The sequence below is a fragment of the Bubalus kerabau genome, chromosome 1 (assembly GCF_029407905.1).
Source record: "Bubalus kerabau isolate K-KA32 ecotype Philippines breed swamp buffalo chromosome 1, PCC_UOA_SB_1v2, whole genome shotgun sequence".
NCBI classification, from domain to species: Eukaryota; Metazoa; Chordata; class Mammalia; order Artiodactyla; family Bovidae; genus Bubalus; species Bubalus kerabau.
In genome coordinates, this window is record NC_073624.1 from 182811209 (window position 1) to 182838906 (window position 27698).

At 39.1% G+C, this 27698-nt stretch overlaps 1 protein-coding gene across 3 annotated transcripts; it reads right to left on the bottom strand.

Annotated features, from left to right (window-relative positions):
* Positions 1-1751: 1751 nt before the first annotated feature.
* On the bottom strand, positions 1752-27588 carry ZNF699 (zinc finger protein 699). 3 transcript variants are annotated; one of them, XM_055543925.1, is made up of 6 exons: positions 27052-27587; positions 26023-26739; positions 19709-19761; positions 18357-18483; positions 9498-9678; positions 1752-9143 (listed from the first exon to the last, which is right to left on the bottom strand). In XM_055543925.1, the coding sequence occupies exons 3-6, from the start codon at positions 19754-19756 to the stop codon at positions 7685-7687; spliced, it is 1815 nt and encodes a 604-aa protein (XP_055399900.1). In that variant the 5' UTR covers positions 19757-19761; positions 26023-26739; positions 27052-27587; the 3' UTR covers positions 1752-7684. The 3 variants fall into 3 exon arrangements, with proteins under 3 accessions (XP_055399900.1, XP_055399906.1, XP_055399890.1); XM_055543931.1 differs by having other exon boundaries at positions 19709-19797; positions 26023-27588; XM_055543915.1 differs by having other exon boundaries at positions 26023-27587.
* Positions 27589-27698: the final 110 nt, after the last annotated feature.

Below are 27698 nucleotides of genomic sequence, written 5' to 3' on the forward strand. Positions count from 1 at the left end.
CCTGTGTCTCTATTTCTGCTTTACAAATATCATCTATACTATTTTTCTAGGTTTCACATATATGAATTAATATACAATATTTGCTTTTCTCTGACTTACTTCACTCTGTATGACATTCTCTTGGTCCATCAATGAACATTGGGATGCATGTGTCTTTTTTAGTTAGGTCTTATACTTTATTAAATGGATTCTTTCCTTCCCTTGTAACCACACTCCTTCCATAAGATAAGGAATTCATATTCTGTGGAAAATTGAAAAGATATCTGGAGCTTGCCTAGAAGATGCGAAGTGAAGGTCACTCCAAAATGCTGTCTCAGCCTCAGCTGACCCTAGCAGTTCCTTGTCTAACCACAAATAAGCCTGCTTTCTCTAACTGGTTCCTCAAAATTCTTTGGTCACTGGAGGCAATATAGTGTAGTTATAAAAATCATGCATTCTGAATTCAGACATAGTTTCACTATATGTATAACACTGGCCAATTATTTGAGCTCATGTGTGCTGTTTCACTATTTGTGTCAAGTGGATAAATATCTGCCTCATAACTTTTTGTGACAATCAAAAAGATTAATATATAGAAATATCTTGAGTATTAAGATAGTGAATGACACAGAGTGAAATTCATGAAATATTAAATATTATTTTTCTCTTACCTCTTATCATAAAACCAAATAAGCCCCTTCTCTTCAAAGCCTTCTCTGAAACAAATTTAAGTCTTCTAAACTTCTCCACTGGAGAAGGCAATGGCACCCCACTCCAGTACTCTTGCCTGGAAAATCCCATGGATGGCAGAGCCTAGTGGGCTGCAGTCCATGGGGTCACGAACAGTCGGACACAACTGAGCAACTTCACTTTCACTTTTCACTTTCATGCATTGGAGAAGGAAATGGCAACCCACTCCAGTGTTCTTGCCTGGAGAATCCTAGGGACGGGGGAGCCTGGTAGGCTGCTGTCTATGGGGTTGCACAGAGTTGGACACGACTGAAGTGACTTAGCAGCAGCAGCAGCAGCAGCAGCAGCAAACTTCTCCATGGCATGGGACAGAGACTGTATGGCCCCATAGCATGTGACATCTTAGTTCTAATGGTCTTAGTTCCCTGACCAGGGATCAAACCTACATCCCCAGCATTGGAGGCACAGTCTTAACCACTCGACCACCAGGGAAGTCCCTGAGAAGGAAGTATTTCTGATAGCACAGAAAGGATGCAGTCCCACCCCAGACACTGCAGTAGCACTTCCTATGTGCATTTCTGATACACTAAACTAAGGATGAGAAAGCTTAAATGACTTTTTTCTAAGGTCACAGAGGTAACAAGTTGAAAAGTGAAGACTAGAAATCAGGTATCTTGGCTCCCAGACCAGTTTTCTTTCCATTCCAACAAGGAAACCCTGTGACCTTATGACAATGGGCACATAAAGGTGTTTCTCTGCATACATCTCAAATGCATCGCAACTGACAATGTTAATAGTAGAATATTCTGATGGGATGGTTCTATAAGCAAACTACACAAAACAGAAGACAGGCACTGACATAAGCATCTATCACAACTAGCTAGGAAAATATGAGAAAATTAAACCCAAATTCAGTAGAAGGAATAAGACCAAAAATTAAAGAATTATAAGTAGAATAAAAGTGAGAGTTGGTTCTTCAAAAACAATTAAAATATCTAAATCCCTACCAAGATGAAGAAAAGGGAGACCACATAAATTACCAAGATCAGGAATGAAAAAGGAGGTATTAGTATCATTACAGCTTTTAGACATTAAAAATAAATTATAGGATTTTATTAATAACTTTAGACCAACAAATGTGGAAAGTTATGGAATAGACAGATACAATATAGCAAAACAAATACAAATTTTAAATAATCTTTGTCTATTTATACATTCAATATAAATCACCACTGGAGTAGGAAATAGCAACCCACTCCAGTATTCTTCCTGGAAAATTCCATGAACAGTGGCACCTGGCAGGCTACAGTCCATGGGGTTGCAAAGAGTTGGACACAACTGAGCATTACACACACACACACACAAATTCACAAGTAAAACTATTTTACAAGTTTCCTGTCAAGAAAACCCAAATATAGATTCCCTGGTGAATTTTTCCAAACATATAAGGAATAGATAATAGATAGTTCAGATTTCATATAAAGTCTTCAGAACAGTTTCCAACTTTTATGAGGCAGCATGAACCTGATACAAAGCATACTGACATAAAAGAAATTACAAGACAAACCTCATTAACACAGACACAGAAATAATTTTTTTAAATAGCATTTTGAATATAGCAAAATGAATAGGTTAATAAGCTAATCTATAACATTCCCAAGTATGGTTTATTCCAGGAATACATGTTATCTTACCACTTGAAAAGCAAGGAATGTAGTAATTCTCCACATTAAGAGACCAAGGAATGATTTTTAAAGACCCTGACATAGAAAAGGCACTAGATAAAATCCATTATCCATTAATGATTTTAAAAACTCTTCCTATATATATATACACACACACACACACATTTATGGCTGATTACGGATGATTTATGTTATTGTACAGCAGAAACCAACACAATGTTGTAACGCAATTATCCTCCAGATTCATGTTGATGTATGGCAAAACCAATACAATATTGTAAAGTAACTAACCTCCAATTAAAATAAATAAATTTATATTAAAAAAAGATTTTTTTAAGTTACAAGGTATTTTTTCAAAAACATCTTCACAATTGAGGAATAGATAGTAGAACAGAATTCCTTTAATTTTTAAAAGTTATCTATGAAAAACTTATAACTATTATTATACTTAATGGCAAAATATGGAACATTTTCCCCTAAGATCAGGAAGAATGCAAAGATGTTCAGTTTCATCATTTCTATTTATTACTATAAAGAAGAAAAAGAAAGGGTAAAATTTAGAAATCAAGTAAGACTTTCTTTTATTGGTGTTCACAAGATTGTATACAACGAAAATCCAAAATAACTCATAAACCATTTGAATAAATAATTGAATTTATAAATGTCATGAATAAAAGATCAATGTACAAAAAAAAACTGCAATTCTATGTGCTAGCCTCCAAAATCAAAAATTAAATTAAAATATTTACAAAGGAAAACATACCACAAGCCTAGAAATAAAGTTATTCAAGACCTCTACAATAAGACCTAGATACAAAAGACCTAGATAAATGAACAATTATATTAGGCTCATCAATTGGAAGACTTAGTGTTGTAAAACATTAATTTTATTCACGTTATTCTATAAAGTCAATGCAATTCCAAGCAGAGTCCCAAAAGATTTGTGAAAATTGCTAAGGAGATCCTAAAATTAATATAGAATCAAGTGAGAAATAGAGAAGGCATGACAATCTTGAATAAAAAGGTTGGAAGGCTCTTGCTACCAAGTATCTAAAAATATTGCAAAATTATGTAAAGACTGAGAAATCATCTTCAGCAATCAAAAGAGATGGTAATATAATCAAACCTTTCTGAAAGATTTCTTGAACTATGGCTGGCTGACTTCATAGTCAACAGACTTCATAGTTCCCTCCCACTGCTAAGATCAGAGTAAGCATATTGTGTTGGCTAATGTTATTATTACATTTATTACTATACCCTATCTGCCCCTGCTGCCTTCTCCCTTCACCATATACATCATGAATATTCATTGGAAGGACCATTACTGAAACTGAAGTTCCTTCTCCCTTCACCATATACATCATGAATATTCATTGGAAGGACCATTACTGAAACTGAAGTTCCAATACTTTGACCACCAGATGCAGAGAGCCAATTCATTGGAAAACACCCTGATGATGGGGAAGATTGAGGGCAGGAGGAGAAGGGGGTGACAGAGAATGAGATGGTTAGACGGCATCACCAACTTAATGGACATGAGTTTGAGCAAACTCTGGGAGATAGTGAAGGACAGGGAAGGCTGGTGTGCTTCAGTCCACTGGGTCACAAAGATTCTGACATAACTTAGCAACTGAACAACAAGATTCAGTGAGAAGCCAGTCCTAAACCAACCAAAGAATCGTATTTCTCTGGCCACAATGAATTGATAACAGTTGGCAAGAAAGCCAATCAGATTGAACTGTAACAGGCATATTGGAATTGGTCACAATGATAATCACTCTCTTCTCCCTAACACGTCACCTGGAAAGAAAGCAGCTTGGATCTTCTGAGGGCCACTGTGGAGAGAGAGCCCACCAGGAAGAATAGTTAATACAGAAAGATGCACAGTCAAGGAATGGAGACAGAATTCATCCAGACAACATCTTTTTAGCTCTAGGACCCAGCCATCTCTGCAATTAGTTATACCCAAAGATTTTTCTGTAATCAAACTATTTAATTCTCTTTATAGTTTACAAAAATGAAAAGAATGAAGACAAGCCAGAGACTGGGAAAAATTATCTGCAATACAGTTTATATATAGTATATACCTGCAATACAGGTATATATAGTATACATAATTTACATATATATAATATACAACAGATGTTTTATGTATATGTATGTAACTAGATAGAGACATATACATACATTTAAAAAGGATAAGTAACCAGAGGAAGGGCTTCCCAGGTCGTGTAGTGCAAAAGAATCCTCCTGCCAATGCAGGAGACACAGGAGATGTGGGTTCAATCCCTGGCTCAGAAGGTCCCCTGGAGAAGGAAATGGCAACCCACTGTAGTATTCTTGCCTGGGAAATCCCATGGACAGAGGAGCTTGGTGGGCTACAGTCCATGGGGTCACAAAGAGCTGGACATGACTGAGTGACTGATCAGGCACAAAGGCGGCAATTTTAAGACATGGCTCCCAAATTCTTTTACAGTCCTCTCATGAAAGTGAAGTCCATATTTCCTCTTTTGAATCAACTTGTAACTCTAAGTATGAATTGTAGCTGAAACTATTAATACCTGTTTCTAAAAACTTTGTTACCCAGCCTATTGAAATGTCAGTTTCTTAGTTTTAAAATGGGGCCAATAAAAATTACGATTTTCTGTAATATTTTTAGATCTCAGCTATGTATTCTCACATGCTCCTACATTCACTGCCACAGGTATAGATCTCTTTTCTTATCTCTGTGGACTCTACACAATTTAATCTTGATTTCATGCAACCAGTTTCTCCAGGGACTAGAGATTGGGAAAATGGGGAGATATTGATCAAAGGATGCAAACTGCCAGATAGAAGATGAATTCTCAAGATCTAACTATAGTCAGGGCTTACCTGACTCCCCTGGTAGCTCAGATAGCAAAGAATTCACCTGCATTGTAGGAGACCTGGGGTTTATCTCTGGTCAGTAAGATCCCCTGGAGAAGGGAACAGCTACTCACTCCAGTATTCTTGCCTGGAGAATTCCATGGACACAGGGGACTAAAGGTTACAGTCCCTGGGGTTGCAAAGAACTGGACATGACTGATCAACTGAGCACACACACACACAACCATAGGAAACCTTTCAAACAGAAAAGGAACCAAAAATGGGTGAAGTGCTTTAACAGGTATCTCCCAGAAAGAAGATATCCAGGGAGTTTCCTGGTTGCCTAGTGGTTAGGATTCCAGGCTTTCACTATCATGGCCCAGGTTCAATCTCTGGTCAGGGAACTAAGAACCTGCAAGTCACACAGCCCAAAAAAAAAAAAAAAAACAGATATCCAAATAATCAATAAGCATATAAAAAAAGTATTCACCATTGTTACATATCAGATAAATGCAAATTAAAACCAGAGACAAGATAATAGTACATTCTGTGTTGAACAGCTAAAATTAGAAAGTGCTAATCAGGCATGTGGAACAGTTAGGACCTTCATTCATTGCTTTTAGGATTATAAGTAGAATTCCTTTTGAAAAACTGGAATACCTACATAAAGTCTATTCTATGATTCAGTAATTTCATTCTTATATTCAAAGCATGTAACAAGAGACATAAGTTCATAGTCTGCCAAAATAGCAATTAAGAGGCAAATTAGACATTGAAAAAAGAAGCCAAATATATAACTGTACATATTGTATCTTAACATTTACATGAAGATCGAGAACAAGCAAACTTAATAAATTATAATCAAAGCCAAAATTGTAGAGCAACACATTTTATTTTATTTATTTATTTAATTTTTTTTTTTTTTTTGGCTGCACTAAGTCTTAGTTGCAGTATGCAGGATCTTTAGTTGTGGCATGTGAGATCTAGTTCCCTGACCAGGGATCAAACCCCAGCCCCCTGCACTGGCAGGCAGATTCTTAGCCACTGGACCACCAGGAAAGTCCCCAGAGCAATTATTGAGAAGGCAGATGACTGAACTTTCTGAAATCCTGGGAAAGTTCTGTTTGTTACAGTATGTAGTGTAAAATTTCATCAAGCTGTACACTTAAGATTAGCACACTTTGGACCATGTAGATGACAACAACCCTGAACCAAACTGGAGCCAACTCTATGCAGTCAACAGATGTGCCAGAGGGGCTGTAATATCAGCAAAATTACAATGCAAGAATTTGCCAGAAAAATCCAAGAAGCTGTGTATGGCCATGATGGAGAAATTTATGGAGATGTCTATGGAATGGCTGCCTCTGAGATAATGAAAGTCAAGCATTTTGTGTTCTGCTTTGAGCCAGTATTGATCAGCGAGTCCAATAATTAGGAAAAAAGCTGGAAACTGAAGCTTGCCAAGCCCCCATGCATCTGTCTCCCTGTCTCATTGCCCCCACAAACTCAGAATAATGGTTTCTTCCCTCTGCCTTCCAATTCTCACACAAACTCTTATTTTAGACAACTCAAACCTGGAACTAGATAAAGAACTGACTCTGGGAAATGCAGTCCCAGCCATGTCCAAAGTACCACAAAATAAGACAGCCCAACCAACTTTACTTGTAGCTTTCCTGTTGCAAGGTCTCTTTTATAAACGTTCAAAACATTGGGTCCAATTCCCAGTCATAAGCAAGGATAAAGAACAAAATACAAAAATACCATAACAGATGAGAGTCTTCTATCAAGGCTTTTGCACTTATTGATTTCCACTGGATTAGTTATTAGACAGGGAAAGCTTTTAATGGTAAAAACTAATAATGTTTTTGAAAAAAAAAAAAAAGAGGCAGGGTTGGGGGGAATAGTGGGTAGGCAATTTCCAGTTTCCACCATACTAGATCAAAATGAAACTACCATTTACCAAAGAAACTACAAATACTAGAATGTCAATACTACAATGACTGCACACTTAGGGAACAAAGAGAATTAATTAGTAACTGATAATAATAATAATAAAAGATCACTCATGCCTACATATAAAAAATATATACTTTAAATGCCTGATGGGTCCAGAAAACTCTGTAATAGAAATAACATTTACATCTGAACCAAAATAAAAGCACCTCATAATAAAACATATGTGGCTAGAGCTGAAAGGTATTAGAGGAAATTTATCACCTTAAACATTCATATCAGAAAATTAAACTGGAAATCAATGAGCCAGCAGTAGCCCACTTTAAGGATGAGGCACTGATCTTTGTTTTGAGTATGAATTTTCTTAGAACACAATAAGTGATGGTCATGGAGGTATTACCACATGATTTACATACACAGAGTTTCTCTCAGTTATGGGTTTTTCCAAAATAGGGTGTCTCCACAGTGTGAGATCTCACACACTCCTTAAGCTTTGAAAAAGCATTAAAGACATTCCCTCATTCCTTACTTCATACATTTTCTCTAGTGTGAGTTTTCACATGTCTTCGAAAGTAAGCGGGACAAACAAAGGCTTTCCCACATTCCTTACATTCATAGGGCTTCTCACCAGTGTGGCTTCTTACATGTCTTCGAAAGGATGAAGGACAACTGAAAGCTTTCCCACATTCCAGACATTCAAAGGGTTTCTCTCCAGTGTGCATCCTTGTATGGACAGTCAGGTATGAAGAATGGCGAAAGGCTTTCCCACATTCCTTACATTCATAGGGTTTCTCCCCAGTGTGTGTTCTCATGTGGATCCTAAGAGCTGAGGGGTAAATGAAGGCTTTTCCACATTTCTTACATTCATAAGGTTTCTCTCCAGTGTGAGTTCTTATATGTACCGTCAGGTGGGATGAACTGATGAAGGCTTTCCCACATTCCTTACATTCATAAGGCTTTTCTCCGCTATGAGTTCTTAAGTGTTCAGTGAGGGATGAGGAACGACTGAAGGCTTTCCCACATTCCTTACATTCATACTGCGCCTTTCCAGTGTGATCTCTCACGTGTGCTCGAAAGGACGAAGGGCAACTGAAGGCTTTTCCACATTCTTTACATTCATAGGGTTTCTCTCTACTCTGATTTTTCACATGTGTATTCAGGGAAGTGGGAAGATAGAAGGCTTTCCCACATTCTAGGCATTCATAGGGCTTTTCCCCTGTGTGTTTTCTCATGTGGATGCTCAAGGAGGATGGACAGTTGTAGGCTTTCCCACATTCCTTACATTTATAGGGTTTCTCGCCTGTATGTGTTCTAACATGTACAGTGAGCTTCGAGGACTCACTGAAGGCTTTCCCACACTCTTGACATTCATAAGGCTTTTCTCCAGTATGGATTCTTATATGTATGATAAGGTGAGAGGAGGAACTGAAGGCCTTCCCACACTCCTTACACTCATATGGCTTATCTCCACTGTGAATTCTTTTGTGTTTGGAGAGTGAGGAGGAACAGCTAAAGGCTTTCCCACACTCCTTACATTCATAAGGCTTATCTCCACTGTGAATTCTTTTGTGTTCTGTGAGGGATGAAGAACAGCTAAAGGTTTTCCCACATTCCCTGCATTCGCAACTTGTCTTTCCTGCATGAATCTTCATATGTGCCCGAAAGAAGGAAGAACAACTGAAGGCTTTGGTACATTCCTTACATTCGTAGGGTTTCTCTTCAGTGGGAGTTTTCATATGCTTTTTAAAACAAGCAAAAAAATGGAAAGCTTTCCCACATTCCTTACACTGATAGGGTTTGCTACCAGTGTGAGACCTAATGTGATTCTTCAGGGATAAATGATCTATGAAGGCCTTTTTACACACATGGCACTCATAGGCTCTTACTTCAGTAGTTCTCTTGAGTATATTAAGGTGTGAAATTTGGCTGACGATTTGGCCACACTGATTTTCTTCATTATGTTCATAGATGTTCTCAACCCCATGAATTCTTTCAAAAATAAAAAGCACATTATTAGTGGCAAGTAAATTTTTACCATTTTCAGTGACTATATGTGTTTTTCTGCCCTGTCCAATGATAAGATGAAAGTACTCACATAGTGCTCTAAGACAGACAATATTATGACTGAGTTTTTGACTTATGAGATTTTTATGATGGTTGCTCAATGATTTATGTGTCAAACATGGAAGGGCTCAAGTCTCACTTGTGAAAAAAATATCTTATGAAAAGTCTTTATGAAATTACAATTTTTGACTAAGTTTTAGATTTTTCTTTTTTTAATTCTGTGATATTTTAAGATTCTTTCCTGAGGCACTGCTTTTCTCTTATATGAATGACACTTACCTCAAACTTCTCTTGTGGTTTTTGTTCTGATAATCAATATCATGGTATTCCCAGATTTTATGTAAAATGGACAATGAGGAATCACTCTTTTTGAATCCTACTACATCCTGTTCATTGGATATTTTTCCATAAGTATCTTGTGGAGCAACTGATTCATTAATTTTAAGTTGAATCTCGAAACCTGAAACAAAGTAGCAAAGGTACCCATGAGCAAAGGACTTTGGCAGTACGGCTGGTTCAGGACTTTGGTAATAAGCACACGGTCGAAATAGTAAAGTGACTAGGAAATAATCCCATTAAGATGGAAACTGATGGTAGCATAAATGAGATATTACTAGGAGAACAAAACAAAAAGAAATGGAATAAAACACACATGACCAAATAGTACATTACAAAGACAAAATGTGGTCTTTCCCAAGAACAAGGAACAGGTGAGAGGACTGAAGAAAAGTCAAAATAGTAATCAAGGACTTCTCTGGTGGCACAGTGGATAAGAATCCACTTGCCAATGTGGGGACACTGGTTCAATCCCTGGTCCAGGAAGATTCCACATGCCACAGAGCAACTAAGCCAGTGTGCTGTAACTACTAAGCCCACAGCTTCGAGCCCACAAGATGCAAATACTAAGCCCAAGCACTGCAACTAGAGGGCAGTCCCCACTCTCTGCAACTAGAGAAAAGCCCATGCAAAGTAACGAAGATCCAGCACAGTAAAAAAAATAAAAATTTTTTAAATAAATAAAATAGTAATCTAAGATATCTGTGGAAGCTCAGCTTCCTCAGACAAAACAAAGCTTCATTTTGATTTTATGTTATTTTTTCCAAATGTAATATCCCCCAACTACATCAAGTATTCTTGCTTACTGATGCTCCCCTTGGAGAGATAGTCTTCTCTCCACTGTCTCTAGGTCCTCCTCTTATTTCCACTGTAAGATCAGATACGGTTTGTGTAGTAGATACCCTCTTCACATAAAAAGGTATATCATGAGGGAAAACAATGAGTTACCACAAATATTTCTATGAAACAGAACAAAAACTGCTCTTCTGATACTTTAAAGCAAGTGATAGGGATAGAATAGGATAGTTATACAGGATAGTTATGCAGAAGTCCCAGTAGTGGATTATAGATAACGAGGGAAACCTAGGGAACTTTAAGAGACCAGTGGAAGTTCAGTTCAGTTCAGTCGCTCAGTTGTGTCTGACTCTTTGCGACCCCTTGAATCCCAACACGCCAGGCCTCCCTGTCCATCACCAGCTCCCAGAGTTCACTCAAACTCAGGTCCATTGAGTCGGTGATGCCATCCAGCCATCTCAGCCTCTGTCATCCCCTTCTCCTCCTGCCCCCAATCCCTCCCAGCATCAGAGTCTTTTCCAATGAGTCAACTCTTCGCATGAGGTGACCAAAGTACTGGAGTTTCAGCTTTAGCATCATTCCTTCCAAAGAAATCCCAGGGCTGATCTCCTTCAGAATGGACTGGTTGGATCTCCTTGCAGTCCAAGGGACTCTCAAGAGTCTTCTCCAACAACACAGTTCAAAAGCATCAATTCTTCGGCGCTCAGCTTTCTTCACAGTCCAACACTCACATCCATACATGATCACTGGAAAAACCATAGCCTTGACTAGATGGATCTTTGTTGGCAAAGTAATATCTCTGCTTTTCAATACAGTATCTAGGTTGGTCATAACTTTCCTTCCAAGGAGTAAGCGTCTTTTAATTTCATGGCTGTAATCACCATCTGCAGTGATTTTAGAGCCCCCAAAAATAAAGTCTGACACTGTTTCTACTGTTTCCCCATCTATTTCCCATGAAGTGATGGGACCGGATGCCATGATCTTAGTTTTCTGAATGTTGAGCTTTAAGCCAACTTTTTCACTCTCCTCTTTCACTTTTATCAAGAGGCTTTTTTAGTTCCTCTTCACTTTCTGCCATAAGGGTGGTGTCATCTGCATATCTGAGGTTACTGATATTTCTCCCGGCAATCTTGATTTCAGCTTGTGCTTCTTCCAGCCCAGCATTTCTCATGATGTACACTGTGGAAGTTAATGATGCTCAAAAAGCTATTAGACCGTGGTGGAACAAAGCAGGCTTGTTTAACTATAATGCAATTTATAAACGCAAAAGATATGCCCCAGGTCATTAGGTGAAATAAGAATGTCACCACCCTTCTACTGATTTGAATAAGTGCTATGACAATGTGGTACCAGTGGTCAAAACTCTGCCTGCCAAAGCAGGATTCACAGGTTCGACACCTACACTGGGAAGATCCTCTGAAGTAGAAAATGGCAACCCACTCCACTATTCTTACTTGGAAAATTCCAGAGACAGGGGAGTCTGGTGAGCTATAGTCTATGGGATCTCAAAGAGTCAGACAGGACTGAGCATTCATCCATACATGACAATTCTAGTTTGACCACACAGGGTCAGACATTCTTGTGCCTGATACAAAGGAGGAGCTAGTGATGTAAGCCTGAAATCAACTCAAAGAAGGCAGTCCTTTCCCCTCCCCTACTTTCCTTTGACAATAAAATTATAGCCCACTTAATCCTCAGTGCAGGGCTCCCTCACCTATCCACTTACATCTCTTACAAGCATCTTATACTAATAAATCTACTTTTTGCCTATCAGTTTGCTTCTTGCTGTTCCTTTCAGACTGAGATACAAAGAATCTGACCATCATTAAGTCCAGAAACCAGGTATGTGATCTCAGTTGGAAGACCACGGGTTTTGGCCAGGCTGAAGTTCCAGCCTCATGAGTTCAAGTCCCAAACTGGATTGTGGCCAAGTTTGAGTCCTGGCACATGAGTTCAAACTCTGGCACATGGGTTCAAGTCCCAATCTGAGGTGAACTGTTTCACAACTGTGAATTTAACTGCAAAAAAAATATCTAATTATCTTTTAAGGGGACAGGGCAGTCTGATGAATAGAACTGATCTGATATTCACACATAGACCTCGATATTATTAGAAGCTGGTCCAATACTCACAGGCAGGATATGTTGTTCTCCTGTTGAAGATAAATAATCTCTGAATACCAATCTTAGACAAGGTTACTCTAATATGGTGATAAAATGAAACAAAATAAGGCTACTTCATGATTTAGCCTAGGGACAAAGTATTACTAGAATTTCCCCTGCTTTCTGTCAGCATCCAATCTAAAATGAACACCTGTGAACTGAGGTGACAGTGGCCCTCAAAAATTCATACCTAAATAGACCAATGGAACAGAATAGAGAGTCTAGAAATAGACCCACATAAATATAGTCAACTTATCTTTGACAAAGGCTCAAAGGCAATACAATAGAGAAAAAAATAAGTCTTTCCAACAAATGGTGCTAAAACAACTACTAGACATTAAGGTACATTTTAAAAAAAATCTTGACATAGACTTGCAAAAAATTAACTCAAAATACACAGGGAGGCACACAGGGCTTTGGGATAATTGGGGTCCATCAACAGAGAGTAAAAGATTAGCTCAAAATGGATCACAAATCTAAATGTAAAACGTAAAACTATGGGATTCCTAAAAGATAACTGGGAAAAAATGTAGATGCCCTAAGATCTAGTGCTTTGTTAGATATGTGAAAATTAATCAAGGAAAACTTCACTAAAATGGAGTTGAGAGGCCAGAAGAGGAAGTTTTCATCTAATTCTTTACAACATTAATTACAGGGAGAATTGTTCATCAGAGACCCCAACAAGAATCACCAATTATAATCCTAACAGGAAAAGATGTACATCACATCTCCTATCAGAAATCACTACTCCAGCAACTCAGCCATCATCACCCTGAACTCTCACCTTTATCCAGTGGACTTTCATCCAAAACAACCTTTCCCAATTTCCTCATTTTTCTCTACAAAATTACATTCTTCTCCGTTGTTCTGTGGACTTGCCAATGGGTTTTGTTATAGCTTTCTTATCTCAAATTGCAATTCCCCTACTATTCCCAAGTAAACTATTTTTTTGTTGATAAAATAACTTTTTATTTTTAAAGCCAATAGGTAACCTGAAAAGCACAATTCATGGAAGAAAGAACTGACAAGCTGGTCTTCATTAAAATTAAAAATTTTGCTCTGAGTAAAACACTGTCAAGAAAATGAAAAGACATGCCACATACTTGGAGAAAATATTTGCAAAAGACATGTGTGATAAAGAACTATTATCCAAAATATACACAGAAGTCTTAAAACTCAACAATAAGAAAATAACTTGATTTTTTTTTTAATAGGCCAAAGTAAGAATATACAATGGAGAAAAAGTCTCTTCAGCAAGTGACGTTGGGAACTCTAGACAGCTGCATGTGTATCAAGGAAACAACAACACACCCTCACATCATACACAAAACTATACTCAAAATGGCTTAAAAGACAAGACACCATAAAATTCCTATAAGAGAACACAGGCAAAATACTCTTTGACATAAATCATACCAATGTTTTCTTAGGTCAGTCTCCCAAGGCAAGAGAGAGAAAAGCAAAAATAAACAAAAGGGACTGAGTCAAACTTACAAGCTTTTGCACAGCAAAGGAAACCATAAACAAAGCAAAAAGACAACCTACAGACTGAGAGAAAATATTTGCAAATGATGCAACTGACAAGAGCTTAATTTCCAAAATTAAGCTCCTTAACTCAAACAATTCAATAACAACAACAAAATTGAAAAACATGCAGAAGACCTAGACATTTCTCTCTTAAAGAAGACATACAAATGGCCAACAGGCACATGAAAAGATGTTCATCGTCACTAATTATTAGAGAAATGCAAATCAAAACAACGAGGTTCCACCTCACACCAGTCAGAATGGTGATTATTAAAAAGTCTACAAATATGTATGCCAAGAGTAACATGGAAACTTACATTACCATATGTAAAATAGACAGCCAACAGGAATTTGCTATATGGCTCAGGAAACTCAAACAGGGGCTCTGTATCAACCTACAGGGGTGGGATGGGGAGGGAGATGGGAGGGAGGTTCAAAAGGGAGGGGATACATGTATACCTATGGCTGATTCATGTTGAGGTTTGACAGAAAACAACAAAATTCTGTAAAGCAATTATCCTTCAATAAAAGATTAATTAATTTTAAAAAGTCTACAAATAACAAACACTGGAGAGGGTATGGAGAAAAGGAAACACTCCTACACTATCCAGGAGATAGTGAAGGTAGTGAAGCCTGGTGTGCTGCTGTCCATGGGGTCACAAAAAGTGAGATATGACTTAGCAGCTGAATAACCACCTACATTGTTGGTGGGAATGTAACTTGTGCAGTTACTATGGAAAATAGTATGGAGGTTCCTCAAGAAACAAAAAGTACAGTTGCCATATGATCCAGCAATCCCACTCCTGTGCATATACCCAGACAAAACTATAATTCTAAAAGATACATACACCCCAACGTTCAAACCAGCACTATTTATTACAATAGCCAAGACATGGAAACAACCCAAATGTCCATCAACAGATGAATGGATAATGAAGATGCAGTATACATATACAGTGGAATATTACTCAGCCATTAAAAAGAATTAAATAATGCCATTTGCAGCAACATGGATTGACCTAGAGATTATCATACTAAGTGAAGTAAGTCAAAAAGAGAAAGACAAATACCGTATGATCTCACTTAATATGTGGAATCTAAAATATGACACAAATGGAACATATCTACAAAACAAAAACAGACTGGCAGACACAGAGAACAGACTTGTGGTTGTCAAGGGCAAGGGATGGATTGGGAGTGTGGGATTAGCAGATGCAAACGATTATATATAGAATAAATAAACAACAAGGTCCTACTGTATAGCACAGGGAAATATATTTAATATCCTGTGATAAATCATTATGGAAAAGAAAATGAAAAGTGTGAGTTGTTCAGTCGTGTCTGACTCTTTGCGATCCCATGGACTATATCCTGCCAAGTTCCTCTGTTCATGGAATTCTTCAGGCAAGAATACTGGAGTGGGTTCCCATTTCCTTCTCCAAAAGAATATGAAGAAGAATATATATATGTATAACTGAGTCATTTTGCTATACAGCAGACATTAAACACAACAATGTAAACCAACTACACTTCAATAAAAAAAATTTTGTTTTTTTTTTTTTAATGGGCCTAAGACTTTAACAGATGCCTTACCAAGAAGATACATAGATGCCAAATAAGCATATGAAAAAAAAGATGTTCCACATTACATGTCATAAGGAAAATGCAAATCAAAACAATGAGACACCACTACATACCTAAAAGAATGGCCAAGTCCTGGTGAGGATATGGAGCTGGTGGGAATGCAAAATGGTACAGCTGCTTTGGAATACAAAGCAGTTTCGTACCAAATTAAACATACTCTTAGCCATATAAGCAAGCAATCATACTCTCTGGAAGTTACCAAAAGGAGTTAAAAACACATCTACACAAAAACCTTCATGTGGATGTTTATAGCAGTTTTACTCATAATTGCCAAAACTTGGAAGCAATCAAGGTCTTCTTCAGTGAGTGAATGGATAAACAGACTGGTATTGCACATCCAGACAACAAAATATTACTCAGCACTAAGAAGAAATCAGCCATCAAGCCATGAAGAGATGGAAGAACATTAAATACATATTAGTAAGTGAAAAAAGTCAACCTGAAAAGGCTATATACTGTGTGATCCCAACTACATGACATTCTGGAAAAGGCAAAACTATGAGAACAGTAAAAAGATCAGTGGCTGCCAGGAGTTGGGAGGGAAGGAGAGATAAATTGGGGTGGAAGGGGATAAAAGATTTTTAGGAGTAGTGAAATTACTCTCTGATACTATAATGGTGGATGCTTGTTGTTTAGTTGATCAGTTGTGTCCTACTCTTTCATGACCCCATGGACTATAGCCCACCAGACTCCTTTGTCTATGGGATTTCCCAGGCAAGAACCCTGGAGTGGATTGCCATTTCTTACTCCAGAGGATCTTCCCAACCCAGGGATCCAAACTGCACATCTGCTGCATTGTCAGGAGGATTCTTTACTACTGAGCCACCAGGGAAGCCCATAATGGTGGAAATGTCATCACATATTTATCTAAACTGTAACAAAGTACAACAAAAGTGACCACTAATATAAACTTGCGATTTACCGTAATAATGATGTGTCAATATAGGTTCCTCAACTGTAATAAATATACTACTCTGGCAGAAGGCAGTGCATTTATGGGACATCTTTGTACTTGCCAGTTAATTTTGCTGTGAGCCTATAAACTGCTCTAAGAAAAAATAGAGTGTACTGGAAAAAAGAAAATCCATGTCCACCCAGAATTCAGAACATTTACTTTATTTGGAAATAGATATTTGCAGATGTAATCAAGTTAACATAAAGTTATACTCGACTAGGGTAAGCCCTAAATGCAATGACTGGTGTCCTTACAAGGACAGAAAGATGTAGAGACAAAGGACAAAGGCCCTATGAAGATGGAGGCAGAGATTAGAGTGATGTGGCTAGCAACCAAGGACTGCCAGCAACAACCAAAAGCTAGGAAGAGACAAGGAGGGATTTTTCCTGAGCCTTCAGAAGGATCATGACACCTTGATTTCAGACTTCCAATCTCTTTAATTTAGAAGAGTAAATTTCACACTTCCCTGGTAGTACAGGTGGTACAGAAGATGTCTGCCAAGGCAGGAGACACAGGTTCGATCCCTGATGCAGGAAGATTCCACATGCCATGGAGCAACTAAGCCCATGCACCACAACTACTGAAGCCCTCACACCCTACAACTAACTACCAAAGCCCTCGCACCTAAAGCCTGGGCTCCCCGACAACAGAAGCCACCACGGTGGGAAGCCCATGCACCCCCAACAAAGAGTAGCCCCACTCACTGCAACTAGAGAAAGTCCAAGTGCAGCAAAGACCTAGCACAACCTAAATAAATAAAATAGTTGCCTAGCTACAGAATAAGACTGGGGAGTAGAGGTAGAGGAAGTTTTTTTTTTAAGTAAAAGAATAAGTTTCTGTTGTTCCTAGCTACCCAGTTGGTGGCACTTTGTTATGAAAGGCCTAGGAAAACAGAACAGCCTGTTGTCATAGACCTACCCCCAAATCATTTGACCTAAGTATATAAATCCTATAATATTTACTTTCTAACACACTGCATTGCTCCCCATGACATGTGTTTCTCCCTCACTGCTCCAAGGAATAAACCCAACTTGTTAAACTGGTGGTCTTTGGGTACAGGGAATTAATAGCAGTAAAATTCTCAAAAGGTCCCAAACCACCAATTTTCTCCCTGTCCCCCAAAGTGACCCCTGAAGCCTGTGCCCACACCATACACACTTAATAAGCCTCCTTGAGGATTCTGACCACAAGAAAAAGGAAAAGCAGGTTCAATATATATGTTTATTTTCTTCCTTTTTGTCATGTTAATTTCATATTTATCTTCTCCATTACTGAAGCATTTTGAATACAATGACATCTTATTGTCTATAGTATATATTCAAAAGGGTTTGATACAAATTCATCCTCAAAAAAAAATGCTTAAAGAATGAAAGAATGACTGAATGAAGAAAAATAATGCTTTCAGTACTCTGAGAGAAAATGAAAACTTTACAACCCTGAGAAAATGAAAACTCTGCATTCAGTGCCAGTGGCAAAATGGGTAAGGAAATTTTCATTAATTCTTTTGTTTGTTTTATATTGCTGAAATACTTTAACAATACACGTATTTATTTTCATGGTGAAGCTACTAGACTATAAGCTCCTTGGGGTCAGTGACCATGTCTGTCTTATTTAACAATTTATTCCAGTTTCTCAACCCAAATCCTAGAACAAGGGCAATTTATAAGATAAAGCTGTTTTCTAAATAACAGAATGTTGGAGGAATGTTACCATCCTTACCTAATGAGGCCAGGTTCCGGAAGTTTTCCAGCATCACATCTCTGTAGAGGTTTCTCTGAGCGAGATTCAGCAGAGCCCACTCCTCTTGGGTAAAGTCCACAGCCACATCCTCGAAGATCACTGTGTCCTAAAACATTCCACATACTTTGTTCAGAAAGGTACCAACTCCCCCAGCAGGGAGGCTGAATGAGGCTGACACTACTGGGGAACTGAGAATCAACTCACAGGAAGTTCAGAAGATTCTTTTCTCCCAAATATCTACCCTAGGATTCAGTCATCAGATCTTTCTCGTTCTATCTAAGCATCCTGACTGATCAAATTCTGTCTCATAGATTTAACAACATTTTTGAAACACTAAATTTATCTTTCCACTGTTTGATGGTGACCAGTTCCACTCTTACAATAATCAAGAACATCCAGAACATATTGCAGAAATAAGAGAAATGCTCTAAAAATGAAATGACAATTTCCACATTGAAAGAAGCAAAAATCTCTTGTTAGAGGGACTTCCCTGGAGGTTCAGGGCTTAAGACTGTGCCTTCCAATGCAGGGGATGTGGGTTCAATCCTTGGTTGAGGGGCTAAGATCCCACATGCCTTAGGGCCAAAAAACCAAAACAGAAAACAGAAAAAACAACTGTAACAAAACATTCTACTGTAAAATAGAAAAACTATTGTAACAAAAAAAAAAAAAAAAAAAAAAACCTATTAAAAAAAAAATCCTTGTTACAGGAACAAGTTCACCTGCTTCCTTATTCCCCACCATAGGAATCAGCACAACACAAAACACTATAAAATTTGGATGAGGTTTAAATCCCCAAGGCACAAGGACCTTTTCTTTTTCTTTTTCCCCCCATACACCTGGAGCCCAGAAGTCAGCAAGAAGCACAACATTCAACCCAGGCCCACAGTCATATTTTCTTACACTCTAGGCCCAGGAGCAGTAAATTATAGAACATGAACTAAAATCAGCCTATCACCTGTTTATATAAGTAAAGTTCTACTGGAACACAATAAAACGTTTATTTATACACTGTATATGGCTGCTTTCACACTAAAATAGCAGAACTGATGGGAAATCCCTGGCAGTCCAGTGGTTAGGACTCCATGCTTTCACTGCTGAGGGCACAGGTTCAATCCCTGGTCAGGGAAATAAGATCCCACAAGCTGCCCAAAACAAACAAACAAAAAACAATAAAATACCAGAACTGAGTAAAATAGAAACTATGGCCTAAAATGCTTACTATGTGACCCAATGTAGGAATAGGTTGTTGATCTCTGCTCTAAATTTAGGACATAGATAAGCTGATGGAATTGAAATATTGTTTTGGAGAATTATTAGCTCTTACTTACCTGTATCACATTTTTCTGTAACTCAGCAGCTGTTCTCTCTTCCTCCATGTTCCCTTCATGAAGAAAGACAGAGTATTGAGATGTCACAGCTGAGACAGGAGAAAGAAGACATGAGAATCTGGGTGTCCCCACAGTCTCCACAATCAAGACTGTGGATTTGGCAGCACATCTGTTATGAGTGATCATTCTCCTCAAAACACACACACACACATGCAAAGACCCTGCACACCCAAGCAAATACACATTGATCTTGTGAGAAAATGGAGCAAGAAAAAAAATAATAATAGTAACTTACTTACAAAACAGAACAAGACTCACAGACATAGAGAAGGAGCTTATGGTTGCCAGGGGGAAGGATAAGGGAAAGGGATAGTTAGGGAGTTTAGAATGGACATGTACACACTCCTATATTTAAAGTGGATAACAAACAAGGGCCTACTGTGTAGCACATGGAACTCTGTTCAATGTTATGTGGAGGGCCTGGATGGGAGGAGAGTTTAGGGAAGAATGGATACATATATATGTATGGCTGAGTGTCTTAGTTGCTCACCTGAAACTATCACAACATTGTTAATTAGCTACACCCCAATACAAAATAAAAAGGTGTGTTTTTTTTTTAAGTTGGAGCAATTTTATCTCCTCCAGAGCTAGAAACAGTCCTCTCACTCTTGTAGATCATTAAAAAAAAAAAAAAGTTTAAGAGTCCATTTTTTAAGTGAGTCAGCTGGAGTCTAAAAAAATTTGGCTGTCAATCTGCCCATGATAATGAAAACATTAAAAATATAAGAGAATGCCTTCAGTAGTAAGAATATACATTCCATCTTAAAGGAAAGTGTGACTTGTATGCCAGATCTCCAGGGGTTCCAGACCCAATATTTATTTCTGCACTGCCTGGCAGGCCAACACGTATTACTACTCAATCTCTGACTATGAGATCTTCCCCCTCCAAGGGCTGCAGGGTCTCCAAAACCTGGTTTTTGAGAAACAGCACAACTGACTGAATTTTACATGCAGATGGCAGAGAAGACACCTCATGTTAAATTTTGCCTGTACAGGAGATATAGTCACAGAATAACAAGAACACCTGAAGTGAAGTTGGCATATGTGTCATCTCTGACAGTGGCATCCACAGCACTAGTGCATGAATTTCGAATAATGAAAACACAGCAATCTCTCTCACTTCAGTGGACCAAATATGTACTGTAGAGCCAGTAGAAACTTAAGTCACTTAGACATGTGCTCAATGTTATCCAATTAGAAAGCTAAGGGAGGGTGTGTATCCAGGTGTATTTACCTTCAAAGCTAAATGCCCAAGAGTGTGTTTCTGAACATATACCTTATAATTTAGTTGTCAGTGAGGCCCTTATGCCCTAACACTACTGGGGTCTAGCCTAGAATGCTGTCGGGCACACTATGGAGAGTAAACAAATAAAGTATTCCCTTCAACTGTTTTATCTTTGAGCGTCTTCTCTTTTTTTATTTATTTTTAATTGGAGGGAAGACTTTTCAGAGTCCCTTGGACAGGAAGATCAAACCAGTCAATCCTAAAGGAAATCAACCCTGAATACTCATTGGAAGGACTGATGCTGAACCTTCGATACTTTGGCCTTCTGCTGCAAAGAACCAACTCATTGGAAAAGACTCTGAGGCTGAGAAAGATTGAGGGCAAGAGGAGAAGGGGATGACAGAAGATGGATGTCAGCTGGATGGCATCACTGACTCAATGGACATGAGTTTGAGCAAACTCCGGGAGATGATGAGGGACAGGGAAGCCTGGCATGCTGCAGTTCATGAGGTTTCAAAGAGTTGGACACGACTTAGCGACTGAATGCTTCCCTGGTAGTTCAGCTGGTAAAGATCTGTCTGCAATGCAGGGGAGACCTGGGTTCCATCCCTGGGATGGGAAGATGCCCTGGAGAAGGAAACGGCTACCCACTCCAGTATTCTGGCCTGAAGAATTCCATGGACTGTATAGTCCATGGGGTCGCAAAGAGTCGGACACGATTGAGCGACTTTCACTTTCACTAGTTTACCGAACAACAAATGCTTTACAATGTTATGCTGGTTTCTTCTATACAACAAATTACATTATATTCCCTCCCTCTTAAGTCTCCCTCTCATCCATGTCCATCCCACCCCTCTAGGTTGTAACACAGCAGCAAGCTGAGCTCCCTGTGCTATACAGCAGCTTTCTACTATCTGCTGTACACATGGTAGCATACATATGTCAATGCTACTCTCGCAATTCACCCCACCATCTTCTTCATCCACTGTATCCACAAGTCCATTCTCTACATTTGCATCTCTATTCCTGCCCTTGAGCTCCTTCTCTTGACTAAGCCCTATGTCTTCAACAAGGATGCTCCCCTTAAGGTCCGTACCTCCTGCTCCTTCATCTCATATTTATTTAGGTAATATCTGCCCTGTCCAACTATGTGCAGTCGTAGGAGACACAGCACTGAACAAAACAGAAAAATCCTAAAGTGCTTGGGTCTTATAATTGTTTTAAGGAGGACCAGTAAATTAACAGAATATTATCAGGTGATGGTATATGCTATATAAAAATATATCACATTATAGGGATAAGGAGATACATACACATTTACCTTTAGCAAGTCAGGACCACTTATGTGACAGGGTAGAAGCAGGAAATTAAAACAACTGTTTTAGGACTTCCCTGGTGGCCCAGTGGTTAAGAATCTCCCGGGGACAGGGGTTTGATCCCTAGTCCAGAAAGAGTGTAAATGCCACAGGGCAACTAAGCTGTGCACCACAACTACTGAGCCAGCACTCTAGGGCCCTCACACTGCAACTACTATGCTCCCTGCTGCAGCTACCGACGCCTGCGCACCTAGAGTCTGTGCTCTGCAATGAGAAGCCAACACTATGAGAAGCCCACGCACTGCAGAGAAGAGTAGCCCCTACTCACCACAACTAAAGAAAACCCATGCTTGGCAATGGAGACCCAGTGCAGCCAAAAATAACTTTTTAAGAATAAATAAATAGAACTGTTTCAAATAACACAAAAAATCAATGGCTGGTGTGGCACATATATTTATGCACAACTGAGCCTCAAACAATTTCATGAGTTGGGGTACCAACCCTCCAGCAGTAGAAAATCTGAGTTTAACTCATAGTCAGCCTTCAGTATCCAAGGATTCAACCAATGGCCCATTCTGTAGTATCTGCAGTATTTAATAGTGGGAAAAAAAAAATCTGCATATAAGTGAACACATGCATTTCAAATCTATGTTGTTCAAGGGTTAATTGTATTTATAAATATGAATTCCTATATTAGTAATGATAAAAATTAGTAATGATAGGTTAACCATTGACGTATAATGGCAGAAAAAGAACCACATAAAGGTGTAAATATATATATATGACAAAATTAATGATATCTTTTGGAGAAGGAAATGGAAACCCACTCCAGTACTCTTGCCTGGAGAATCCCATGGACAGAGGAGCCTGGCAGGCTACAGTCCATGGGGTCACAAGAGTCAGACACGACTTAGTGACTAAACCACCACCACTAACCCTAACCCTTGAACAACATAGGTTTGAAATGCATGTGTTCACTTATATGCAGATTTTTTTTTCACTATTAAATACTGCAGATACTACAGGATGGGCCATTGGTTGAATCCTTGGACACTGAGGGCTGACTATGAGTTAAACTCAGATTTTCCACTGCTGGAGGGTTGGTACCCCAACCCATGCAATTGTTTGAGGGTCAGTTGTGCATAAATTATTTGATATTTTGATATTTGTTATTTGATATTTTTAAAAACTTAAAACAGAATCAGAAAAGCTAAAATGGCAATACTACCCAAAGCAACCTACAGATTTATTGCCATCCTTATCAAATTACCCATGACATTTTTCACAGAACTAGAACAAATAATACTAAAATTTATATGAAATCATAAAAGACCCAGAATTGCCAAAGCAATCCTGAGGAAAAAGAATGAAGCAAAAGACATAACCGTCCCAGGCTTCAGACAATACTACAAAACTATAGTAATCAAAACAGTGTGATATTTACACACACACACACACACACACACACACACACACACAAAACAGGCATACAGATCAATGGAACAGAATAGAGAGCCCAGAAACAAACCCATACTCCTATGGTCAATTAATCATCAACAAAGGAGGCAAGAATATACAATGGGTAAAAGACAATCTCTTCAGCAAGTGATGCTGGGAAAGCTGGAAAGCTGCATGTAAATCAAAGAAATTAGAACACACTCTCTTCCATGGAAAAAAGGGAACCCTACTACCTGTTGGTAGGAATGTAAACTGGTACAACCATTGTGGAGAACAGTATGTAAGGTTCCTTAAAAAACTAAACACAAAACTACCGTTGATGCAAAAACCCCACTCCCGGGCATATATCTGGAGTAAAGCAATTCAAAAAGCTACATGCATCCCTATGTTCAAAGCAAAACTATTCACAACAGTGAAGTCAGGTAAACAACCTAAATATCCATCAGAGGAGGAATGAATAAAGAAGATGTGGTACATATATAAAATGGAACACTACTCAGACATTAAAAAAAAGAAAGGAATATGCTATTTGCAGCAACATGGGTACAGCCAGAAATTATTGCACTAAGTGAAGTAAGTCAGAAAGTGAAAGACAAATACCATATGATATCACTTATATGCGGAATCTAAAATGTAGCACAAACAAGCCAATCTACAAAATGGAAAAAGACTCAACAGATAGAGAGAACAGATTTGTGGTTACCAAAGGGGAGAGGAGATAGGACAGGGATGGACTAGGAGTCTGGAATTAGTAGATGCAAACTATAGAATGGATAAACAACAAAGTCCTGCTGCTGCTGCTGCTAAGTCGCTTCAGTCGTGTCCGACTCTGTGCGACCCCACAGACGGCAGCCCACCAGGCTCCCCCATCCCTGGGATTCTCCAGGCAAGAACACTGGAGTGGGTTGCCATTTCCTTCTCCAATGCATGAAAGTGAAAAGTGAAAGTGAAGTCGCTCAGTCGTGTCCGACCCTCAGCGACCCCATGGACTGCAGGCCACCAGGCTCCTCCATCCATGGGATTTTCCAGGCAAGAGTACTGGAGTGGGGCGCCATTGCCTTCTCCGAACAAAGTCCTATTGCATAGCAAAGGGAATTATATTCAATATCCTGGGATAGACTATAATGAAAAAGAATATACTATATAAACAAAGAATGTGTATACATGTATAAGTCATTTTGCTGCAGAGCAGAAATTAACACAACATTGTAAATCAACCATACTTCAATTAAAAAAAATAAAGTGAAAAAAGTTAACAAAATAAAACTATAAGCACAAAACCTGTTTACATCCAGTCATTAAAGAAAAAAAAAAAACAAAAAACAGCGGTTTAGAACATACCTACAAAGGAAACAGAACCTATAGAATTTACAGACAGGTTCACCAAACAAGTAAAGGATTCATAATTCCATTTTTTTGTTGTTGAGTTGGTGTTTTCCTGTGTATTTCCAAGACCAGAAAGGGACTCAAAACTCAAATATATGTGTATTTATGTACATGTACACACACACACATACATATATATGAAAGACCTCATTCGTATACACAAGGGCAAAATATTAAAATATTAAGTACAGTCCAGGAAGTAATAATGAAGATAGCAATCACAAACTAAGTTCATTTCCTCCTAGGAATGATGGGTGGTTAAAATGATTTATATGGTTAAAACGATAAATATAATTCACATCAATAGAAAAAGATCATATGATTTATCCCCTGCAATACAAAATAGTGACTGATCTCTATCAATACCCATTGATGATAATAATTTAACCCACTAGGACTAGAAGGAAATAGGCTTTAATTAGAAAATATATATATTATCTACAAACACCTATAGCAAACATCCTATTTAATAATGAAATGACAATTCCCTCTGGGATCAGGAACAAGGCAAGGATGCAATTTATATGCTTTTCTACATTGAACTGAAAGTCCTGGCAAATGCACTAAATAAAACAAAAATATAAGATACAAGGAATAAAAAAGAAAACGCTAAAACTGGCATATGATCACACCTCCGGTGTGAAATTTTTAAAAAAAAACTATGGATAATTGACCAACCTTCAGAGCGGCAACCGGCAAACAGGGGTTAAAAAGATACTAAGTAATCAGTTCACTAGTATGTAGCTGAATACAATGTAACAAACTAACTCCCACAAACAGAGAAAAAGAAATCACAGGTTAAAATGTATCTCTTGCACCTGGAAGGGAGAGATGCAGACGGAGTTAAGCGAACGTCACCTCGCACTCACCGAACAAACCGAAATCCACAGACCCGCTCAGAGACTAGGTTGAGGTTCACGTCCCCGTGACCCGAATGGCAAGGATGCTTTTCCTTTCCGGAAAGACAGCAGAGGATGCTTTTGGAGGCCGATTAAGTACGAGAATAGCTCCTCAACTCTTGCCTGCAGCTGATTCACCCCGACTGCTGGACCCTCACAGAGTTCCTGATTCAGTGAGTTTGGGACCAGCCGCGGCTGCTACAGACCCCGGGAGCGGCGGGGAGCCCAAGCGGCAGCCTTTTGACCACAGATCCCAAGGCCGAGTTCTCCTCCTCCCGAGCACCAGACTTGAGGCCGGCTGGGTCGAACTGGATGGGAGATGCAAGAAGACAAGGCCTCCCGCTCGCGCAAGCGCAGAAGCGTGCTGCTGCTTCCGGTTTCTGAGCCACGTACAGCGTAAGGGGCGGGGTCTCGGGAGCTGGGAAATTGGGGAGGGCGGTGGCAGCTTCCAGCAGCAAGCGGACAAGTGTTAGTTTCCTCCAGGAAGAGACAAGAGTGGGTCTTGGAGCCGGGTCAGCCGAGGACTTGGCGTTGGATGACGCTGGAACAGGACCAAGCCCGTGGCGGGGCTTCGTTGACTAGGCCTGTGGGGCGGAGCTGGGACGCGACCAGGCCTAGGGGCGTGGCTTAGTTGAATATTCCCATGTGGGATCTTGGTTACCCAATCAGTGATTGAAACTCTGTTGCCTGCATTACAAGACAGAATCTTAACCACATGCTTAACCACTGGACCACTAGAGAAGTCCCGAGGTAGTAGGTTTTTGCTGAGCCCGTGCATAACTTTCATCCCTGCCACCGTGGCTACTTTGTTCCGGAGCCCACTGGGGAGACAAGAGCAACTGGAAAAGTAGGCTTACTGGTATCCACAGAACCCGTTATCCTATTGTCATAGTCACTCTGCAGATATAGAATGGAACCCCCACCCCAAACTTTATTTGCATGTCAAGATATTATGCCACACACATACACCAAGGGGGTATGAAAATGTTTAAAACTTACATTACAGATAACCCTTGGGTCAGCAAGGTAAAATAACTCTACTTGTGAGTTGCCATCAAACATCCAGTTTTTTAAGACACTTGAGACATATTCTCCACCAATTAATTTCTCTCAGTCTTCCATGAACCTTTCTTGGAGCAATAAAAAGTTCTCAATGGTGGGATTTACCAACTATATGTTTCCACGTTCTCTCCCACTCCCTCTTTTTCTCCCAACCTTGCCTGTCTCTCTGGGACCCTTAATACTCAACACATCTTTCTCAGTTCTTCATCCCCACTAACCTATTTAGATGGGAACTTTTGACTCAATGAAGAGCCACTATTAGGTTCACACCTGAAAGATTTTTTTTCCCTTCTTTAATCTCTCAGGCTCTGATGTCCTAATATACTAATTTATGTTGGCTTCCCTTAAAGACCCTCCACTCATGTTTCTCCAACTCACTAATTAGTTTAGTTTTCTGATTTACTTTTCTCAATAACTGGCTTCTCATCTACAGATGTGGGGGAAAGAAAGATTATAGACCCATATGAATCAATATAAACCCCACAATGCCTCTGCAATTGCACAGTTTTGGCAACCCACTCCAGAATTCTTGCCTGGGAAATCGCATGGTCAGAAGGGCCTGGTGGGCTATAGTCCATGGGATC